Raw genomic sequence first — 17,652 nt, 5'->3', positions numbered from 1 at the left:
GGCACACTTAGACTTACAATATATCACGTGTTTTTTTAGAGGCACAATATAGTTTGTGCGAAGCGACTCTTTCCTTGGGTCACCTCTATTTTCGTTATGCACTAGTGCTCAAAAGTTTAAGCACCTCGAAAAAAGCCCTCATGCAAAATTAGAGCTAAATCGGACATGCGTAAGGAGTGCTGCCCGGTGGTAAAGGTTTGACAATTTTCGATCTGGAAGAAGCACCATAGAGGGGAGACATGAAATTTCCAAAATCGAAAATTTTTTTTGATGCCGAAACTCTTAAAACTGCAAGAAACATCGAAATTTAGTGTCATCTAAAAGAATTTTTTTTCAGGGACTTTTTTCAAAGTCCCAAAAAGACGATTTTTTCAAAAAAAATTTTTTTCGAGATGACATTAAATCTCGACGTTCCATGCAATTCTAAGCCTTTTGGCATCAATTTTATTTTTCTATTTCGAAAATTTCATGTACTCCCCCCTATGGTGATTTTTCAAGATATATGAAAATTCCACTAAGTGGACTGAGAACGGGTTTCTTATATTAGCATCACTGTTCTCATAATATAGGCTACGCAAATGTCAAGCACTAGTTTGGAAAAATGATGCTGACTGTGTGACATAAACACTGAAGCATGCTTTTGTGAACTACTCGAATCAATCTGAATCAATTGGTGTCAAAATTAGTATGCAAAATTATTTAATAAAAGTATGAAACATATTTTCATGAGACTGTTATGAAAGAAGAGAAAGGCATTATCACACCACTAGGTGGATTAAGAAGGGTTTTTTACTGTGTATTCAATATACCGATATATGTTATCTCTGTTATTAACTTTGTAATATCAACAGATTTGCGCAATAGTTGATTTTTCTCATTCAATTTATAATCCTGAAAGACAATCAACAACATGGAAGAAGAAAACATTCCAAATAAAACTTTTCTCCGAAGTTAGACGGAAATTGATAGGTTGAATGAAAAGATAATTTAGTAAAATAGAGTAATCAGAAGTGAAACATTGCAAATATCTGATAACTGAAAGGACAAAAACTCCTGCAATTATCGCCTTCTGGTACTGTCCGGAGAGAGCTAATAAGTACTATCAATCTCCTAGTGGACCATAACCCCTAATAAATACTCTTATAAATTAAAACTATAAATCGTATGATCAACGTTTTTTTTAAATAGTGTGTTTATAACAAAACTAACAGATCGGCTGAAAAGTTCGTATCGTTTCTATGAGAGGGCGCCACTAGAATTAAATCCATACCATTTTCAGTTAGTACCAACCTTCAAAAGATACGTGTATAAATTTGACAGCTGACTGATTATTAGTTTGTAAGATATTGCATTTTAAGTGAAGCTTTTGTTATTGTGAAAAAAATGGAATAAAAGGAATTTCGTGTGTTGATGAAACACTACTTTTTGATGAAAAAAAGTGCCGCCGATACCAAAAAATGGTTTGATAAGTGTTGTCCAGACTCTGCACCGGGCGAAGCAACAATTCGTAAGTGGTTTGCAAAATTTCGTACTGGTCATATGAGCACCGAAGACGATGAACGCAGTGGACGTCCAAAAGAGGCTGTTACCGATGAAAACGTGAAAAAAATCCACAAAATGATTTTCAATGACCGTAAAGTGAAGTTGGTCGAGATAGCTGACACCCTAGAGATATCAAAGGAACGTGTTGGACATATTATTCACGAATATTTGGATATGAGAAAGCTTTGTGCAAAATGGGTGCCGCGTGAGCTCACAATCGATCAAAAACAACAACGAATTGATGATTCTGAAATTGAACGAATTGGGCTTCGAATTGCTCCCTCATCCACCATATTCTCCAGATTTGGCCCCCAGTGACTTTTTCCTGTTCTCAGACCTCAAGAGAATGCTCGCTGGTAAAAATTTAGAAGTAATGAAGAGGTAATCGCTGAAACTGAGGCCTATTTTGAGGCAAAGGACAAATCGTACTACAAAAATGGTATCGAAAAGTTGGAAGATCGCTATAATCGCTGTATCGCCTCTGATGGCAATTATGTTGAATAATAAAAACGAATTTTGGCAAAAAAATGTGTGTTTCTATTAAACGATAGGAACTTTTCAGCCGAACTGTTACATGTCAGGCAGAATTTATTTCTATTGGAAAAAACATTCTGAATAACATAACGCTTTTATCTGGAAGTGAGACTTTGAAATTTAGTTGACTTTCCCAATAAAATCCGTTTAGTAGTAGAACATTTGTAATCTTGTCTAAAGGTAGAAAGGTTGTGCTGTTATGTCTGGGTGTGCACAGCTCGTTAGAACTGAACTGTAGCCTGAACTTCATTACTTTACTAAATGTAAAATCTACTAATCATTTTTACACAATTTATTATTTTTTGTTGGCTTGACATTTCGCCATACCTAAATTCAGTTTTTGCAATGACTGGGTGGAAAGATAAATTGAGAAGCTAAACTTGAGAGACAAATTGAAAAGCTGAGTTTGTCACCAAATAGATATTTTTTTGGAAAAAGGTGAGTGGATAATGTCAGAGACATAATTGAAGAACATGAATACAAATAAACTTGCATGCTCCTTCCACACCTCTAAATATTAATAATCGTTCATATTAATTAATTGATTGTGTGAATCTTGCAACCATTACTGCCCACTTCAAGAACTGTAACGGTGCAAATATAAAGGTATAAACGGTTAACATATTCTGCCACATAGATAAGGCGGACCAAATTAGAGCAAAAAATTACAGGATTTGGTACGAGACCGATCGATTACGATGTCATAAAAAATAAAATTTTCAAATTCATTCAAATTCGAAAAATACGCTACAATTCGCTTGTCATCATCTGGGAGTTCCTCATTGAAGTTAAAAATGAATATGACCAGGGGCGGCAAGTTCCATGAAATGTTGGAGATTATTCAATTTCGCAATATATAGAACATATTTATAAAGGGAACGGAGAGGTTAGAGCAAATGATAAGCAACCAAGTAAGCAAGTTTAGTTTCTCTTCCGAATGAAGACATATGAACGATTACAAAGACTAATGACGAGGATAACAGAAAAAAAATTATATAATAAGATATTTCTAGCAAATTTTTAAATATTTATTCCAGTTGCCAAAATATTGGGAGGGCATGTCCACTCCAATAAATCTTTTAGAGGGGCAGAAAGAGCTTTGCTCCCCCTTTGATTTTCACGTATTTAGCGAAATTATTCATTCTATGGTATAGATCAAAATCTTTGGTATGAGCTGTATACTGCTCATTTGGTTCATAGGCGAGGCATGTTCCCATAGACTGATCACATAGATACATGATAGTTCCCATAGACAATACGGGTAGTTAAAACTTGGTTATTTCTAACAAAACAGTACCAGTGAGTGGGCAAATACGACCAGTTATTATGAATCTCCTAGAATGCTTATTTTATTATTCTTTTGAATTTCGAGTTTCCAAACTCAAACAGCCAAAACCAAGCAGATTTTATGAAATTCCCGAAAGGTACCCCTGAAAATACAAAACGACGAATTGAAAATTGCCCTCGGGATCTTATAGCTTAACGCAATGTGTCTTGAAATATGTTATTAAAAGAAACTATGTGTTTTTTTTCCTATAAAAAAATAAATTGAAAATATTTGGTTTTACTTGATTTATTTACATATTATACGACGGTCGTCGCCACAATTTTACTTACAGTATCATGAAAAATTTCATAATTCCAATTTTTTTAGATTCAACGTAAAAGTATTCCTATTTTATTTGTTTATTAAATCCGCTCAATCTAATAAAAAAAATTCCGAAGTGTGGAAACACATGTCAGTTTAATTCGTATTCATGTTATACAGTTATGTCTCTGACATTACCCACCCATCTTTTTATTGGGGTATTTTCTTTTACTGAAAGTATCAAAAGAAACTTGTGACTAAAAGTTAGAATAATTCGCGAGATGGTTTATATCCCAAGAGGACATGAACTGCTTCGCGAACTACAATTCCAAACATGTGTCCGTTCCAACAGTTTGATATGAAGATATAAATTGTACTGAATTGACGTTCCCAAAACAGATGATTATAAATAATAGAAAATATAAATTATACTAAATTGACGTTTCCAAAACATATCTGATGCAATCGCTCCGTTGGTAAATGTTCAAGTTATACAGCATTTACATACCGACATAAAAAATGGAGCACCCTGTAAATCAATTGGAGCGAGAGCACCAGTACGTCAGAGCATCTGGTAACTGAGGAACTTATGGAATGGTGCATATGGCACTGTAATGAATTATGTTATCGTATATTATATTATAATATATTAAATTTTATTATATTATATTATATTATAACATTTTATATTATATTATATTATATTATATTATATTATATTATATTCCATCATACTGTATTACATTGTGTTATAATATTATAAAACATTTATCATGGGGACGTAATGGGAAGGAGCATCAAGATATTGGACTAATGACTGGACGAGGGATTGTAGATAGCCACTAGAGATGGTCGGGTATAGAAATTCTTTTACCCGAACCCGACCCGTACCCGAGTGAGCAGTATTAAATATTACCCGTACCCGATTCAAATTTTAAAAATAATACCCGCACTCGATAAAAATTTTAAAAAAATACCCGTACCCGACCCGAACCCGAATGAGCAGTAAAAATTTTACTCGCACCCGACCAAAACCCGCTGGGTAAAAACCTTTTTTTATCCACCTAGTGGTGTAAATATGACTTTCTCATATTACTTATATTTTCAAAAATCTCACAAGAAGATTCTGTCAAGAATTATATTTTTCAATCTGCAATTTTTTTGGGTAATAAAAAAACTAAAATAACCTTTTCAATTTGTAAACAGTTGTGTCAATATTTCTTCATTTTACATCACACTAAATAATTAAACACATTTTACTCTATAAATCTGGAACCGAAAGTCGGATTCGGATGAAATTGAACAGCAACTTATGAGACTATAGGAACTTTTAATTGAGCCTAAGTTTGTGGAAATCGATCAAATCATCTCTGAGAAAATTTAGTGAGTCTCGTTTTAGAGTTTCGACCACTATTTCCGGTACTTCTGGAACCGGGAACTTGGAACAAGTATAGCCGAAATCGGTTGGTTTAGTAAGTAACTAATATAGCCTACAAATTGAATCAGTTTTGAGCCAAATCTATAAGAATTTTATCCTTTTTAAAGTCGTCGCTCCAAATAGCGGTCTACAATTTTAAACCCCCTTTTACCCCATGAAAGCATGATGAAATTCAATAGTAACCTGTGGGAATATGAGATTTTTTATTTAATGAGCGACGTTATTTGACACATACTCATACACATACACACACAGACATTGCTCAGCTCGATGAACTGTGTCGAATGATGTAGAACACTTAGAACTTTTCCAAGTGATTGAATTAACTTTCTATATGAGAAAGGCAGTGTACTTTTATAGAAAAGCATCGTTATCATGATTTTATAAAAATGTGAACCGCGTTTCGCCATCGCTTGTGAAAAAATACTCATAAAATTGAAAAATTTTCACGAATCGCACTGTAATACCGAAATTTCAAGACCTTTTATTTGCTTCTTAGTTTGTGAAAATCGGTTAAGAAATTTCCGAGAAAATTGAGTGCGAATTTTTCATAAAGTTGCACAAATTTCTTTGTAATTTCGGAACCGTAAGTCGGATCCAAATGAAAATCAGGAAAATTGTATGAGGCTTTATGACCTTCCATTTGAATGTAAGTTTGTGAAAATCGGTTCAGCCATCTCTGAGAAAATCGAGTGGCATTATTTGTCACAGTGTAAGTAGTTTGAAAATTCGCGAGAATTCTTTTTTTAGCTACAATGTTTTAGTACAAAGCAAAATGAATTGTGATTTTGATTTAAATTAATCTATCAAATATACCCGTTTTGTTAGCCTCACAAACTTACACCCACGATGTTATCGGCAGCTGGTGGTTTTTACAAACCTTGAACTTCTATGCAATTTTTCTGAAATAAATGTTAATTTTTTCGTGAATCCTAATGATGTATTTGAAAATTTGAGAAAATCTCCAACCAATATTTAAAATAACAATTCTCCTGTATCTAAATGTGATGTTAGTACTACACTACATTTTTATCTATGAATCTCGTAACTTTTACTCGATTATGCATTAAATAGTTTCCATTAAAACCTGCGTGGTGGGAGGCGTAGTGTTTCTTCTCTAGAGCTTGTTCCTCTCATATATTTGGTTTTTGACGCATTAATGGCCAATCCCGATCATCTAGCTCTAACAATTTTATAACCAAAAGGTGTATTCGTAACTCAAGTTTGTATATATCTACTGATTTGGAGTTTTATCGAAAAAAATGCGGTTTTCTCAGTCAAATGGATATAGGCAAACGATTTGTTTGTAAAATTTTATAAACAAATCGTTTGCCTATATCCATTTGACTGAGAAAGCTGTATTCGTAACTAGTGCTGTTATAAGTGTGCAAGCCCGTACCCAGGATTTCATTTCGGGAGGAACCTAAAGATTTAAAAATAATGTTACTGAAGATTGCCTATGTTCCTAATTCTCGGTGTGCCTTTTACGGCTGTTTTTAACATACGCTTTAAACTGATATTGTATTACATTTCATTACGTTTACTGTCTTGTTATTTCTGTAACATAGGTCTGAGACATTCTAAATAATTTTATATTTTTATGATTTCGGGAGGGACCGGGTACGGCCCTACACGGAACGACCGAAATTAGCTCTGCGCCTAATTCGTATTACTGTTTTTGAATTAGTTGATTTTAACAACAAAATTTCCAAAATAACTATAAAATTAGTTAAAATGTAGAATTTACTGTGCTGAAAAAAACTCTTATTTTTAGAGAAAGTGTTTAGTTGGCGAATATTCTGGACACAAACCAGCAATATTTCAATCCAACACGAAATTCTCATTGACAACTAATTTCGTTATTAAAATCAGAAACTTTGATTCTATTTATCTATCACCGTCATTACTGAAGGACAGCAGTGTCAAAGCAAAACAATCCATTAAAAAGCTAAAAGGGACAGTCTTGTTGAAACTGCTCGCAAATTGTTTAGATGTTTTTCGCATGTGTTACGATATATCCCTATATAATTTTCTAAACCGATATGTAAAAATGCCGTAAACTGTTAGTGGAAAGTGTATTTATTCAGAATTTGTGCGCAGTTAAAGCGATTGTGCGTAATAATGTTTTTACGCGAAACAGTGAAGTGAGTTTCGAATGTTGCACTCTAATTGTACACGTCAAATGATTTTTTTTGTATCTTCTCATTCCGGGCTACGCCGTCCGGTGTACTACTTGTATTCGGTTTTTGTTTTCCGAGTGCTCAAAGTTTTCAGTGAGAGAGTCGATTTCGCGAAGTCGAATGAAGAAAACAGCGATTTAGAAGTAAAATTTTCAGAAAGAAGTTTATGTCTCGCTTATGTCTTTTTCTCCAATACAACATCGTATTTATACCTGCAAATATAGAAAAGATAACCGCGACTGAAATTTTTTTCGGTAGTAGTGTGCCATCTAGTGGCTAGTAGTCATTACGGTGCTAACGAGCGCCATACAGCTGCTAATTGCAGAAACCAATTCAACCATTTATGTTGGTTGAAAACAACGTTTTATTTCTCTAATTCAACTAAAAAATTAGTTGAATGGATATGAAGCGTGCCTTAGCTAAGAAATGACAGCACGTTTCATTGGTGAATTCAACTAAAAAAATAGCCATTTCAACAAATATTTTATTATTATTAACAAAATTAGAATTAAAAAATCTAAATTAGCAAAAGTAAGATTTTTTTAGTTGTCTCAAAAAATAACTAACTAAAATCAGAAAATCAACTAATTTTATCGCCAAAATGCTAATTTCGGTCTTTCCGTGTACGAATTACTTAGCTATTGGTGATAGACGAAGGCAAAGGATTTGGGAGAGTGCCTTGTAGGAGGCGTTCAGCAATGTGACTGCGCGGTATTCACTACAATCTAGCTTATCGCCTAGCTTATCGCCCTTTTTGTAGACGGGACATACCACTCCTACCATCCATTCCTGCGGTATAAACTACTCCTCCCAGATCTTAGAAATCACCGCACCCGCACCCGATTAAACAACAAAAAAATTTACCCGTGCCCGAGTGAACAGTAAAAATTTTTACCCGTACCCGATTAAAAATAAACATTTTTACCCGTACCCTTCCAAAACCCGTCGGGTACGGGTACGGGTCGGGTTTCGGGTAAATTGGTGCTTGCCTGTGAACAAAGCAAGTCGTCCAGTGAGGTGATGACTGTATTGTAAAGTATATGCGTTCATTCGCTGGATTGTCGCTTTTGCATTAACCGTCGGTGCAATTTTCTGCTGTCTGCTGCACACCGTGTTTGCTTGAGTATATGAAATATCATTTAGCCGTTGAGAATCGAATCAACGTGGTCACCACGAGATAGTGTGATAGTGATTCTTTCGACTATCCCATGTATTTAGCGAATTTTTGGACGAGTTTTTGTATTTACTTGAGTTTGAACGAGTGCAGGTAGTAAAACCTTGCCAATATGGATAACAAAATGATTAATAATGAGTTGTTATCAAACGAATGATTTAAAACTGTCCTATATACTCAATCGGAATTAATAGTTCAATAGATTCAATAGAGCGATTGTGTCTGGGTGGTTTATTGATCAATTTCCCACATTTAACTCGATTCGAAAACATTGCTTCGACAATGTACGCTTAAAGGTCAATTCTATTGTCTTCGGTGGCTTGCAAATGGATTCAGTTCAAAGTTGTGGTACGAAGATAACCATAGATACTTATTTTTCAGTAAATATGGCAAAAACACAATTAATTAGCTTCTAGCAGTCACGTTTGTCAAGTCAGCCGCCGCTTGAAATCATTCCCTTCCGTGTAAAAAGTTGAACATCTCTAATCAGATGAAGAATGAACAACGGCGGCTAATCCACATTTTGGGCCCACAAACTTTTTCTCTTCCTTATGTAACAGATCGATCTCTCTATATTGCAAAACCAATACGAATGGTGAGGTTTCAGCCTCCGAAGAGTCCTCTTTGGTGAGTCTTATCAATGTTCGCCAGATAACGATTTGAACTCAAAAAGGGTATTGGCGCGAGATGGTTGAATGGGATTCGGGAGGGAATGAGCGAACGAATCTTTAAACTTTTGTCCAAGAATTTCGGGTTCCGAAAATACAAATCTTACTTCGGGAAAATTACGCACTTCCAGTTAGCTAAGACTGAAATTTGGCATTCTGAGGGTTTAAGGTAAAAAGTCTAATCCAAATCCATCTAGACCGTGGAAGAGGCTAGAGTGTGTGTTTTTTACTTTCTTCCGCGGTGCGGTTAGAAGGTACTAAACTCAATCATGAGATGTCTTTAAAATTTTGTAATAATTCTGTTTTTAGTTGTTGCTTTAAATACTAGCAGTTTTTACCTTTTTTTATATGTATATAAAAATAGGTATAGAATTCGCTTAAACTTTAGAAAAAATTTCCAAATGACATATACCAATCGATTCAGCTCGACGAACTGAGCAAATGTCCGTGTGTGTGTGTGTGTGATTTTGTGTGTCTGTATGTGTGTTGTCAACTAAGAGGTCGAGATCTCAGAGATGGCTGGACCGATTTTGATCAAACTAGTGAAATGAAAGGTCTCCCCGTCACCCAAAACGTTATTGAATGGTTTTGAGATAGGATGTTTACTGTTTGAGTTACACGAAGTTTTATGTCAAAATTTTCAGTTTTTTTACAGTATCTGTCACAATTGACCTTGAAAACAGAATATATTTTCAGACTTAGATTCCGCCATAGCCATAGATTGTTAAAATCCGTCCATTTTTAACGGAGATATCGAAATTTTTGTGTAAACGACTTTTCCCCTTATTCCAGCAGTAGAAGTTTTGAGCGCTGTCTGGCAAAGAAATGCTTGGGAGCAAAGGAAAACACGATTTTTATACTGTGACATACAATTGTTTCTAAGTAACAAAAAGACTGTGTTCAGCATCCTTTTTCATGACAATTTGCCTTGGACCGATTTTAGCACGGTTCGTTTTTGGCAACATAATCGTTCGAATATCGCATATGTAAACCAGATGATATAAGCATTTTCGAGTTGAAAGCAATTCCATAATTAAATTTATTTAAACTACTCACAGCAATAAAAACTGGAAGAACATAACTTCCATATACCATACGACTCAGCTCGAGATCAGCAAATGCGTGTGTGACAAATATATTCATTCAATTTTCTCGGAGATGGCTAAACCGTTTTCTACAAACTCAGATTCATATGAAAAGTAGTATACTCCCAAACAAGGTTCCTGAATTACGTTTGGATCTGACTTCTGATTGCGGAACCACAGGATGACATGTGAAACGAAATTAAAATAATGCAATTCATTTTTCTCGTAGATGGATGAACTGATCTAAGATTCAAATGAAATCTAAGAATCATCTATGATTCAAATGAGAGGTCTTAAAATCCTATAAAATTTAGTCCGATCCGATTTCTGGCTTAGGAGATATAGGGTGATTAGTATAAAAATGTCAATTTCACATAAATTAATCAGGTTGATCGGGTTTGCTGATTTGGATAGTCGATTACGAAATAAATTTATTTCAGTTTAAGCGGTATTCAGTTTTCGATTCGGAATGTACCCCCAAATTTTAATTCGCACTACAATTTCTTAAAGATGTCTACACACTGCTCAGGTGAATTTAACTAATTTCGGCTACACCGATTTTAGAAGCTCGGTTCCAGTATCGAATCGTTTCTCAAAGCTTAATCATTTTTTCAAAAAGGCCAAATCGAACTTCAAAAACAAAAATTCAAATTAAAGGACTTAAGGTGCCATACAAAATTAGCGAATTTTATCCGATTCTGGAATAACAGGATGATGAGTTTTTGAAATTCATACCGATATAGAAGATGTAAATTGTTTGGTGTATTAATTTATGGCCATTCGAATCATTTTGGGTTATGCTAGTTCCTGAATACCGGCTTTGGAAGTACTATAAATAATTACGAAAAACTCTAAAGTGGAACTTACTTCGACATCTTATGGAATGTTCAATCGATTGTCACACGTTAAGATTGAAATTCGATACGATTTGCAGTTTCGACATTACAGGGTAATGAGTGATTAAAATCTCAATTTGCCGTTTAAAACGACGATAATTAAAATAATGTCATGAGAACTAAAACACCTAAGAATATCGATTCAAAAAAACACATGCGGATTGATAAAAAAAGGTATCATCTCACTGATAGGTGGATTAATCACGTTTTTTTACTTAGTTCCGCAGTACGGTTAGAAGACACGGCTAGCTCAGTCGATAGAGCATGAGACTCTTAATCTAAAGGTCGTGGGTTCGAGCCTCACGTTGGGCGTTAAAAGGTACTGTGCACGACGATGCTACCAATATCGCTTCACCTATCCGAACACCTCTTTCGAGGACCATTTGTTATGCATAGGGTTGCCCGACCAGAAACCCAGCCTCAGGACGGGTCGTTATAAAAGTGTTTAGGGGAACGATCTGGCAAACACAACCGATCCGAAAGGTACTCAGTTCAACCATTAACTATACCGAGACAAATGCCAAGAAATTCGTTTCTCTATCCAGATAACCTAAGAACACCCACTCGCACGTATCATCACTGGAGGAAGTAGTCCACCCAGAAACTTTTTTTAGTTAAATAATATAATTTTAGGGCACACTGCTTAAGCTCTAAGATGCCAAGGGATATTTCAAATTTTGATTAACCACTAACTTAAAACTAGGATAGTATCGTTAGATAATGTTGTATTGGGGTCGCAGTGGCGACTTTGGCAGATCCAGCCTACAGCTGGCGATCGGCACCGACCGGCGTTGGTAACTATCTATGTTGGCCGCATAATTCGGTCCGCGAGGGTCCGCGGGGAATACCCCCAGGCTACTGAAAAGTTCTTACTTTTTATAAGTTCACTGTCCTAGCTGACTTAACTGTCCCTAACTGGAGTTTCGGATAATATCACAACGAAATTAACTTGATGAAGGTTGAACACTAAAAGAGGACCTGCCTCTGTTTATTGATGGTTTTATGTTTTGTATTGATCGACTTTTCGATCAATACACACTAAATACATGTTATCGAATAAGGTGTAACTTTTCGAACATTGTATTAAATAAAGGTGGACACATTCGAAGAGGCGTTACATAACAGCTCTTCCTCCTAAGGATTTCAATATAATACAAATCGAAAAGAATTGACATTAATCAATTCTGTTTAATTCAGTTAATAAGCTATATACATAATCATTATCTTTTTTTTGTATCCTTAATCTTTTCGATCGCCTAATTGGCGAAGATGAAATTTCACACTGTTTCCTTTTTCGAGTTTTCTTTAATTCTTCATTAGAAAAACCTCGAAAGTCTTCTTCGTCCACGTCATTTCTTGTTGTCGCCGATCCTGCCACAGTAACAGGAAAATGAAGATTCGGCCGAGCCATTAAGTTCGAATTAACCACCCTAAGTTGACTTCGATGTGCGGTGACCTTGACGTTTCCAATTTCCACCTGTGAAATAGTTTTAGAAACTTGTCTTAAAAATGTTGCCTTAATCCATCGTGCATGATTATGGTGATTGTGGTTTTTGTACCACACCTCATCTCCAGCCATCAGATTATCTAAAGGACTTGCTACATTAATAGCAGAATTGTCCTTTAAAATAACCACATCATTTGGTTTTTCCTGTGGTACATGCGATGTTAGTGTTGTTAAAAAGTGTTTATATGTTTTTCTCGGATGGATTAGATCAATTAGAGTTTTAGGCGTGAAAGAGAAAATTTTCTCTGATGGGAATCGCCCATCACTAGTCATGCAGTTACGAAAGTTAAATAGAAATAAATTGATCTGGTCTTCCAGGTCCAACTCACTTATATCTGGTTCAAGCAGAAACTTTTTCAAAACCTCTTTAACCGTCCTTACCAGTCTCTCCGCTTGGCCATTGCTTGCAGGATTATATGGAGGACTTTTAAATACTTTAATACCTTGCTTTTCAAGAAAATGTGTAAAGACTGCTGAGTTGAATGGAGGACCACCGTCTGAAACTAAAACATCAGGCAATCCATAGCGAGCAAAATATGCTACTATCTTTTTCAAAACCTGGCCTGTATCTGTGCCTCTCTTCATCCACTCAATTTCCACCCACTTTGAGAAACTATCCACCAAAAGTAGAAAGGTGTGATGTTGAAAATGAAAGAAATCTATGTGTATACGACTAAAAGGTCTAGTTGTAGGAATCCATTTGGATTGTATCTTTTGTTTTGGTATTATCGCCATGCCGTTGCATGCATCACAATTTGAGACAAACTTTTCAATGTCTCCATTTATACCAACCCAATAAATAAATCGTCTTGCAAGTTGCTTCATTTTAACTACACCCCCGTGGTTAGCATGTAATAGTTTTAAAAGCTCGCTTTGCAGCGATTGTGGCACCATTACCCTGTCTTGATAAAGTAAGCACTCGTCAAACAATTCTAAATCATGCTGATTTGAAAATATGTTTGCAAAGCGCTTGTCAATTCGTTTTGGCCAACCACGTTTCATATAATCAATAATTTGTTGCAGAAATTTATCGTTCTTTGTCTGAGAAGCAATCTTGCTATGATCAATTGGCAATTCTTGCCCAAAATTAATACTTTTGATAATTTCTTTATCATAATCACTTGGAACCAATTGCTCTAATGGGAATCTGGAGCAAAAATCCGCGTTTCCCATTTGGGCAGAGGGTCTATATTTAATTTCAAAGTTATAAATGGAAAGTTCTAAAATGTATCTCTGTAATCTAGTAACATAAATTGAATGTTTACCTTCCTTCCCAAATATTCCTACTAAAGGCTTATGATCAGTATAAACATAAAAAAATTTCCCATAAAGGTATTTATGAAACTTTTTAATTGTGGACACCAAAGCTAAAGCTTCTAAATGTAAAATTGGATAGTTCTTTTGTGCTGAATTTAAAGAAAATGAAGTGAAACAAATCGGTTTCTCAACTTCGTCAATAATATGAGCAATTACTCCTCCTAAACCATACCCTGAAGCATCAGAAACTACTGCTATGGGCTTCAAAGGGTCATAAAACTCCAAAATATTAGCCTTTAACAAAGACTGTTTACTTTCCTCAAAAGCTTTGTCACAATTACTATCCCAAATATATTTAACATTATTCTTCAAAAGATTGTATAAATGGTACAGCTTTGAAGACAGATGTGGAATAAATTTATTATAATAATTTATAAGTCCTAAAAAGGACTTTAATTCTGTAACATTCTTTGGAATTTTAGCCTTCTGTATAGTAGTAATCTTTTCCGGACAAGGCATTAACCCGTCCTTACTTATTATATGGCCTAGATATTGAAGTTCTGTAACAAAAAAATTACACTTTTCAAAATTAACTTTAATATTAGCTTCAGCAAGTCTTTTTAAAACAACGAAAAGTTTTTGTTTGCAATCTTCCACACTATCTCCTGCAATAAGCACATCGTCCAAATAACAAAAAACATATTCTAAACCCTTTAATACTTGGTCCATTACTTGCTGGAAGATGGACGCACTAGATGATGCCCCTTGTGGCAGTCTATTGTAAGAAAATAAACCCTTTATAGTATTTATTACCATGAATTTTCTTGATTTCTTAGAGAGTGATAACTGGGTATATGCGCCTTCTAAATCTAATGCGCAAAAAACCTTACAACCTGCTAAACCAGCAAATAAATCTTGAGCTGTAGGCAATGGGTAAGTATTTGGAATTATAACTTTATTAACAGATACCTTGCAATCTATTACAAGTCTGATTTCATTATTTTTCTTTGCTACCACTACTACTGGAGAAGCCCATTGACTGGTTTGGATAGGAGTAATTACTTTCTCTCTCTCCAGCTTATTTAAATACTCTAAAACTTTATCCCTTAAACGATAGGGAACGTCATATGCTTTTTTAAAAATTGGTATATCTGATTTCAGCTCCAAATCAGCTTCATAACCAAGAATTGGTAAAGAAAAATCTTTTTTAAATAAATTTCCAAACTTTTGTTTTATTTCAGAGACAATTATGTCACTGCTAATTTCAGAAAGATTATTAATTTTTGAAAAATTTGAGAAAAATATTCTCCAGCTTGGAATGAAGGCATCCAACCATGGTCTGCCAAAAAGAGGAATGAAACAATTTTTGCAATTTAGTACTAATAGTTTCAAATTCTCTTGTTTTTCCCTAAAGTCAACTTTGACTTTAACCTCTCCAGCTATTATCAGCTTCGCGCCATTGACAACAATCAATTGTTTAGAGGATTTTTGTAGAGGTTTATTAAAAAGAGAAAAATACTGTGTTTTACTAATTACAGAAACGGAGGAACCACAGTCAACCTCCATTTCCAGTTGTTTATTCTCAACTTTCACCTTTACCAAACATGGTTCATTTATTTTGTTAATCGATGTCACATTCATGCATTCCAAATTACCTTCGTCTGAATCATCGTTGTCAGACTCCTCAGTCCTCATACGGTTCATCAAATCTGAAATATTCTGCGTGCTCGTACCTGACGTCCCAGGTTTCATTTGCTCCACCAGCTTGACGGCCTCTTTTTTCATATTTTTCAACCTAAAGCATCGTTTCTTCAAATGTCCTTTTACCCCACAAAAATCGCAAATTCTAGTCTCAAAGCTTTCTCGAAAGTCTGCCGGCTTAAAATTGCTATTTGGTTTCCAAGTATTTTTCTGTTGATATCTATTATATCCAAAATGCTTTTGATATCGAGGATTTCCGTATGGCCTAAACCCTAGTCTATCTTTTACAGGTAATCTGCTATTTTGTTTCTGAGGAATTGGATTATTGGCAGCATTATATGCCGCTGCCAGTTTACCCATAGCTTTCCCCATTGTATTTCCATTTGAAGCCATAGAAACGACATTATGAATAGAAAATGGTTCAGATGATAAAGTTTTAACATTGTTTTTCGCCGCTTCCCAAGTCTGTATAATTTTTTCCGCAGACTCAAGGGTTTGATCAGCTTCGCTTAGAATTCTCTGCTTAAGCATAACGTCTTTCAAACCAGCTAGCAAACGATCTCGTATTGCCGTATCCTTAAACGCACCGTAAGCACACAGTTCAGCCTGCAGTTTAAGTGCAAGCAGAAAATCTTCCGCTGATTCATCAACGTTTTGAATACGCTGATTAAAAGAAATACGTTGGCAAACGCCAGAGGCAGTTTTATCTAATCTCATTTTAAGTCTTTCTATCATAGTATTTAGCGGTACATCCGTTAAACTACCAGTCGGAAATAAAAGTTTGAGTTCTGAGTAAACGTACGGTCCCACCAAAGTAACAAAATGGGCCTTACGTTCAGCTTCTGGAATTTTATTAGCCATGAAAACGAAATCTAATCGTTCCACCCAATGGGTGAACGATGTGCCTTTCCTAAAAGGCTCCAATGTTGAAGCAAATGATTGAGCCATCTTTTCGAAAATAAAATTGAAGCGAAAATCAAATAAAATTATTCAAAAATATATCACAACACCCAAAAGAAAATGTTCATTCACAAATATAAAAAAGCACAAAAATGAGAACAGAATTAAAATAAATTCTTCATTAACTAATTAACCTACAAACCTTCAATGCACTCTATTATTTAAAAAAACAGTCGATTCGCTTAAATGTTATTTGCACTTCTAAAATAATTTATATACACACTATTTCGGATCGTTTAACGTAGTTTTTTTTATATAATAATGATGATATTGGGCAAGAAATAAAATAATAGAAAAAAAATCTCATGAGCCCAAATTGAAATTATATAATTTTTCTTGTAATAAAAAAAAGAACAAAAAAAACTCACCGATTGATTCCAAACGTAATGCAGTTTCTTTTTCCTCAATATAAATTCTCGTTTTATTCGTCGATTCTTTTAACTTTCCGATTTTTTTTTATAGCATGTACCCGTATAGGAATGGACGGTCGAATAAGCGTTTCCTTTTATTCTTTCCGATCGATGAAAACTCCAGCATGAAAAGATTTAAACAAACAAATGAATTAGAAAACTGAGAAAACAATAGCTTTTTGTTTTTTTTTTAAATAGAACAATGAACCCTTTGTGTTAGTTTATTAGATTCAAAAGAATAATCACTTTTGTACAAAAAAACAAATGGAGGCAATTTCGCTTCCAAAAATGGCGCATCAAAAAAAAAAATGTGCCGTTGCCACCGTACTCACAGTTTTCAAGAACCTGTATCCGAAGTCTGCCCAGAAGAAACCACGCCAAAAAACCTCAGCCGGAAATGTCCTACTGCGAATTTGGATTCCTCGGTTTCAATCACGCCGGTTCTACGATGTTCCTCGTCGCCACTTGAAAAGTTCTTACTTTTTATAAGTTCACTGTCCTAGCTGACTTAACTGTCCCTAACTGGAGTTTCGGATAATATCACAACGAAATTAACTTGATGAAGGTTGAACACTAAAAGAGGACCTGCCTCTGTTTATTGATGGTTTTATGTTTTGTATTGATCGACTTTTCGATCAATACACACTAAATACATGTTATCGAATAAGGTGTAACTTTTCGAACATTGTATTAAATAAAGGTGGACACATTC

General features: G+C 34.9%; 1 protein-coding gene across 2 annotated transcripts; it reads right to left on the bottom strand.

The window, feature by feature from the left end:
• Positions 1 to 12,273: 12,273 nt before the first annotated feature.
• LOC131437999 (uncharacterized) lies at positions 12,274 to 17,652 on the bottom strand. 2 transcript variants are annotated; one of them, XR_009230866.1, is made up of 2 exons: positions 16,899 to 17,652; positions 12,274 to 12,582 (listed from the first exon to the last, which is right to left on the bottom strand). XR_009230866.1 is itself a non-coding variant. In XM_058607729.1 (2 exons), exons 1-2 carry the CDS (start codon positions 16,516 to 16,518, stop codon positions 12,536 to 12,538), a joined length of 1,041 nt encoding a protein of 346 aa, XP_058463712.1. In that variant the 5' UTR covers positions 16,519 to 16,562; the 3' UTR covers positions 12,274 to 12,535. The 2 variants fall into 2 exon arrangements, 1 of the variants encoding a protein (XP_058463712.1); XM_058607729.1 differs by lacking the exon at positions 16,899 to 17,652 and adding an exon at positions 15,525 to 16,562.

Source organism: Malaya genurostris, chromosome 3, assembly GCF_030247185.1.
Source record: "Malaya genurostris strain Urasoe2022 chromosome 3, Malgen_1.1, whole genome shotgun sequence".
Classification (NCBI taxonomy): Eukaryota; Metazoa; Arthropoda; class Insecta; order Diptera; family Culicidae; genus Malaya; species Malaya genurostris.
The sequence above is the reverse complement of the archived record's forward strand: the minus strand, read 5'-3'. Positions and strand labels throughout refer to the sequence as shown.

Coding starts and splice junctions, on each gene's coding strand:
- LOC131437999 (XM_058607729.1), bottom strand. CDS start 16,518: ATGGCTCAATCATTTGCTTCAACATTGGAGCCTTTTAGGAAAGGCACA. Junction 12,583..15,524: donor CAACGATGATTCAGACGAAG/GTAATTTGGAAT, acceptor ACTATTTCACAG/GTGGAAATTGGAAACGTCAA.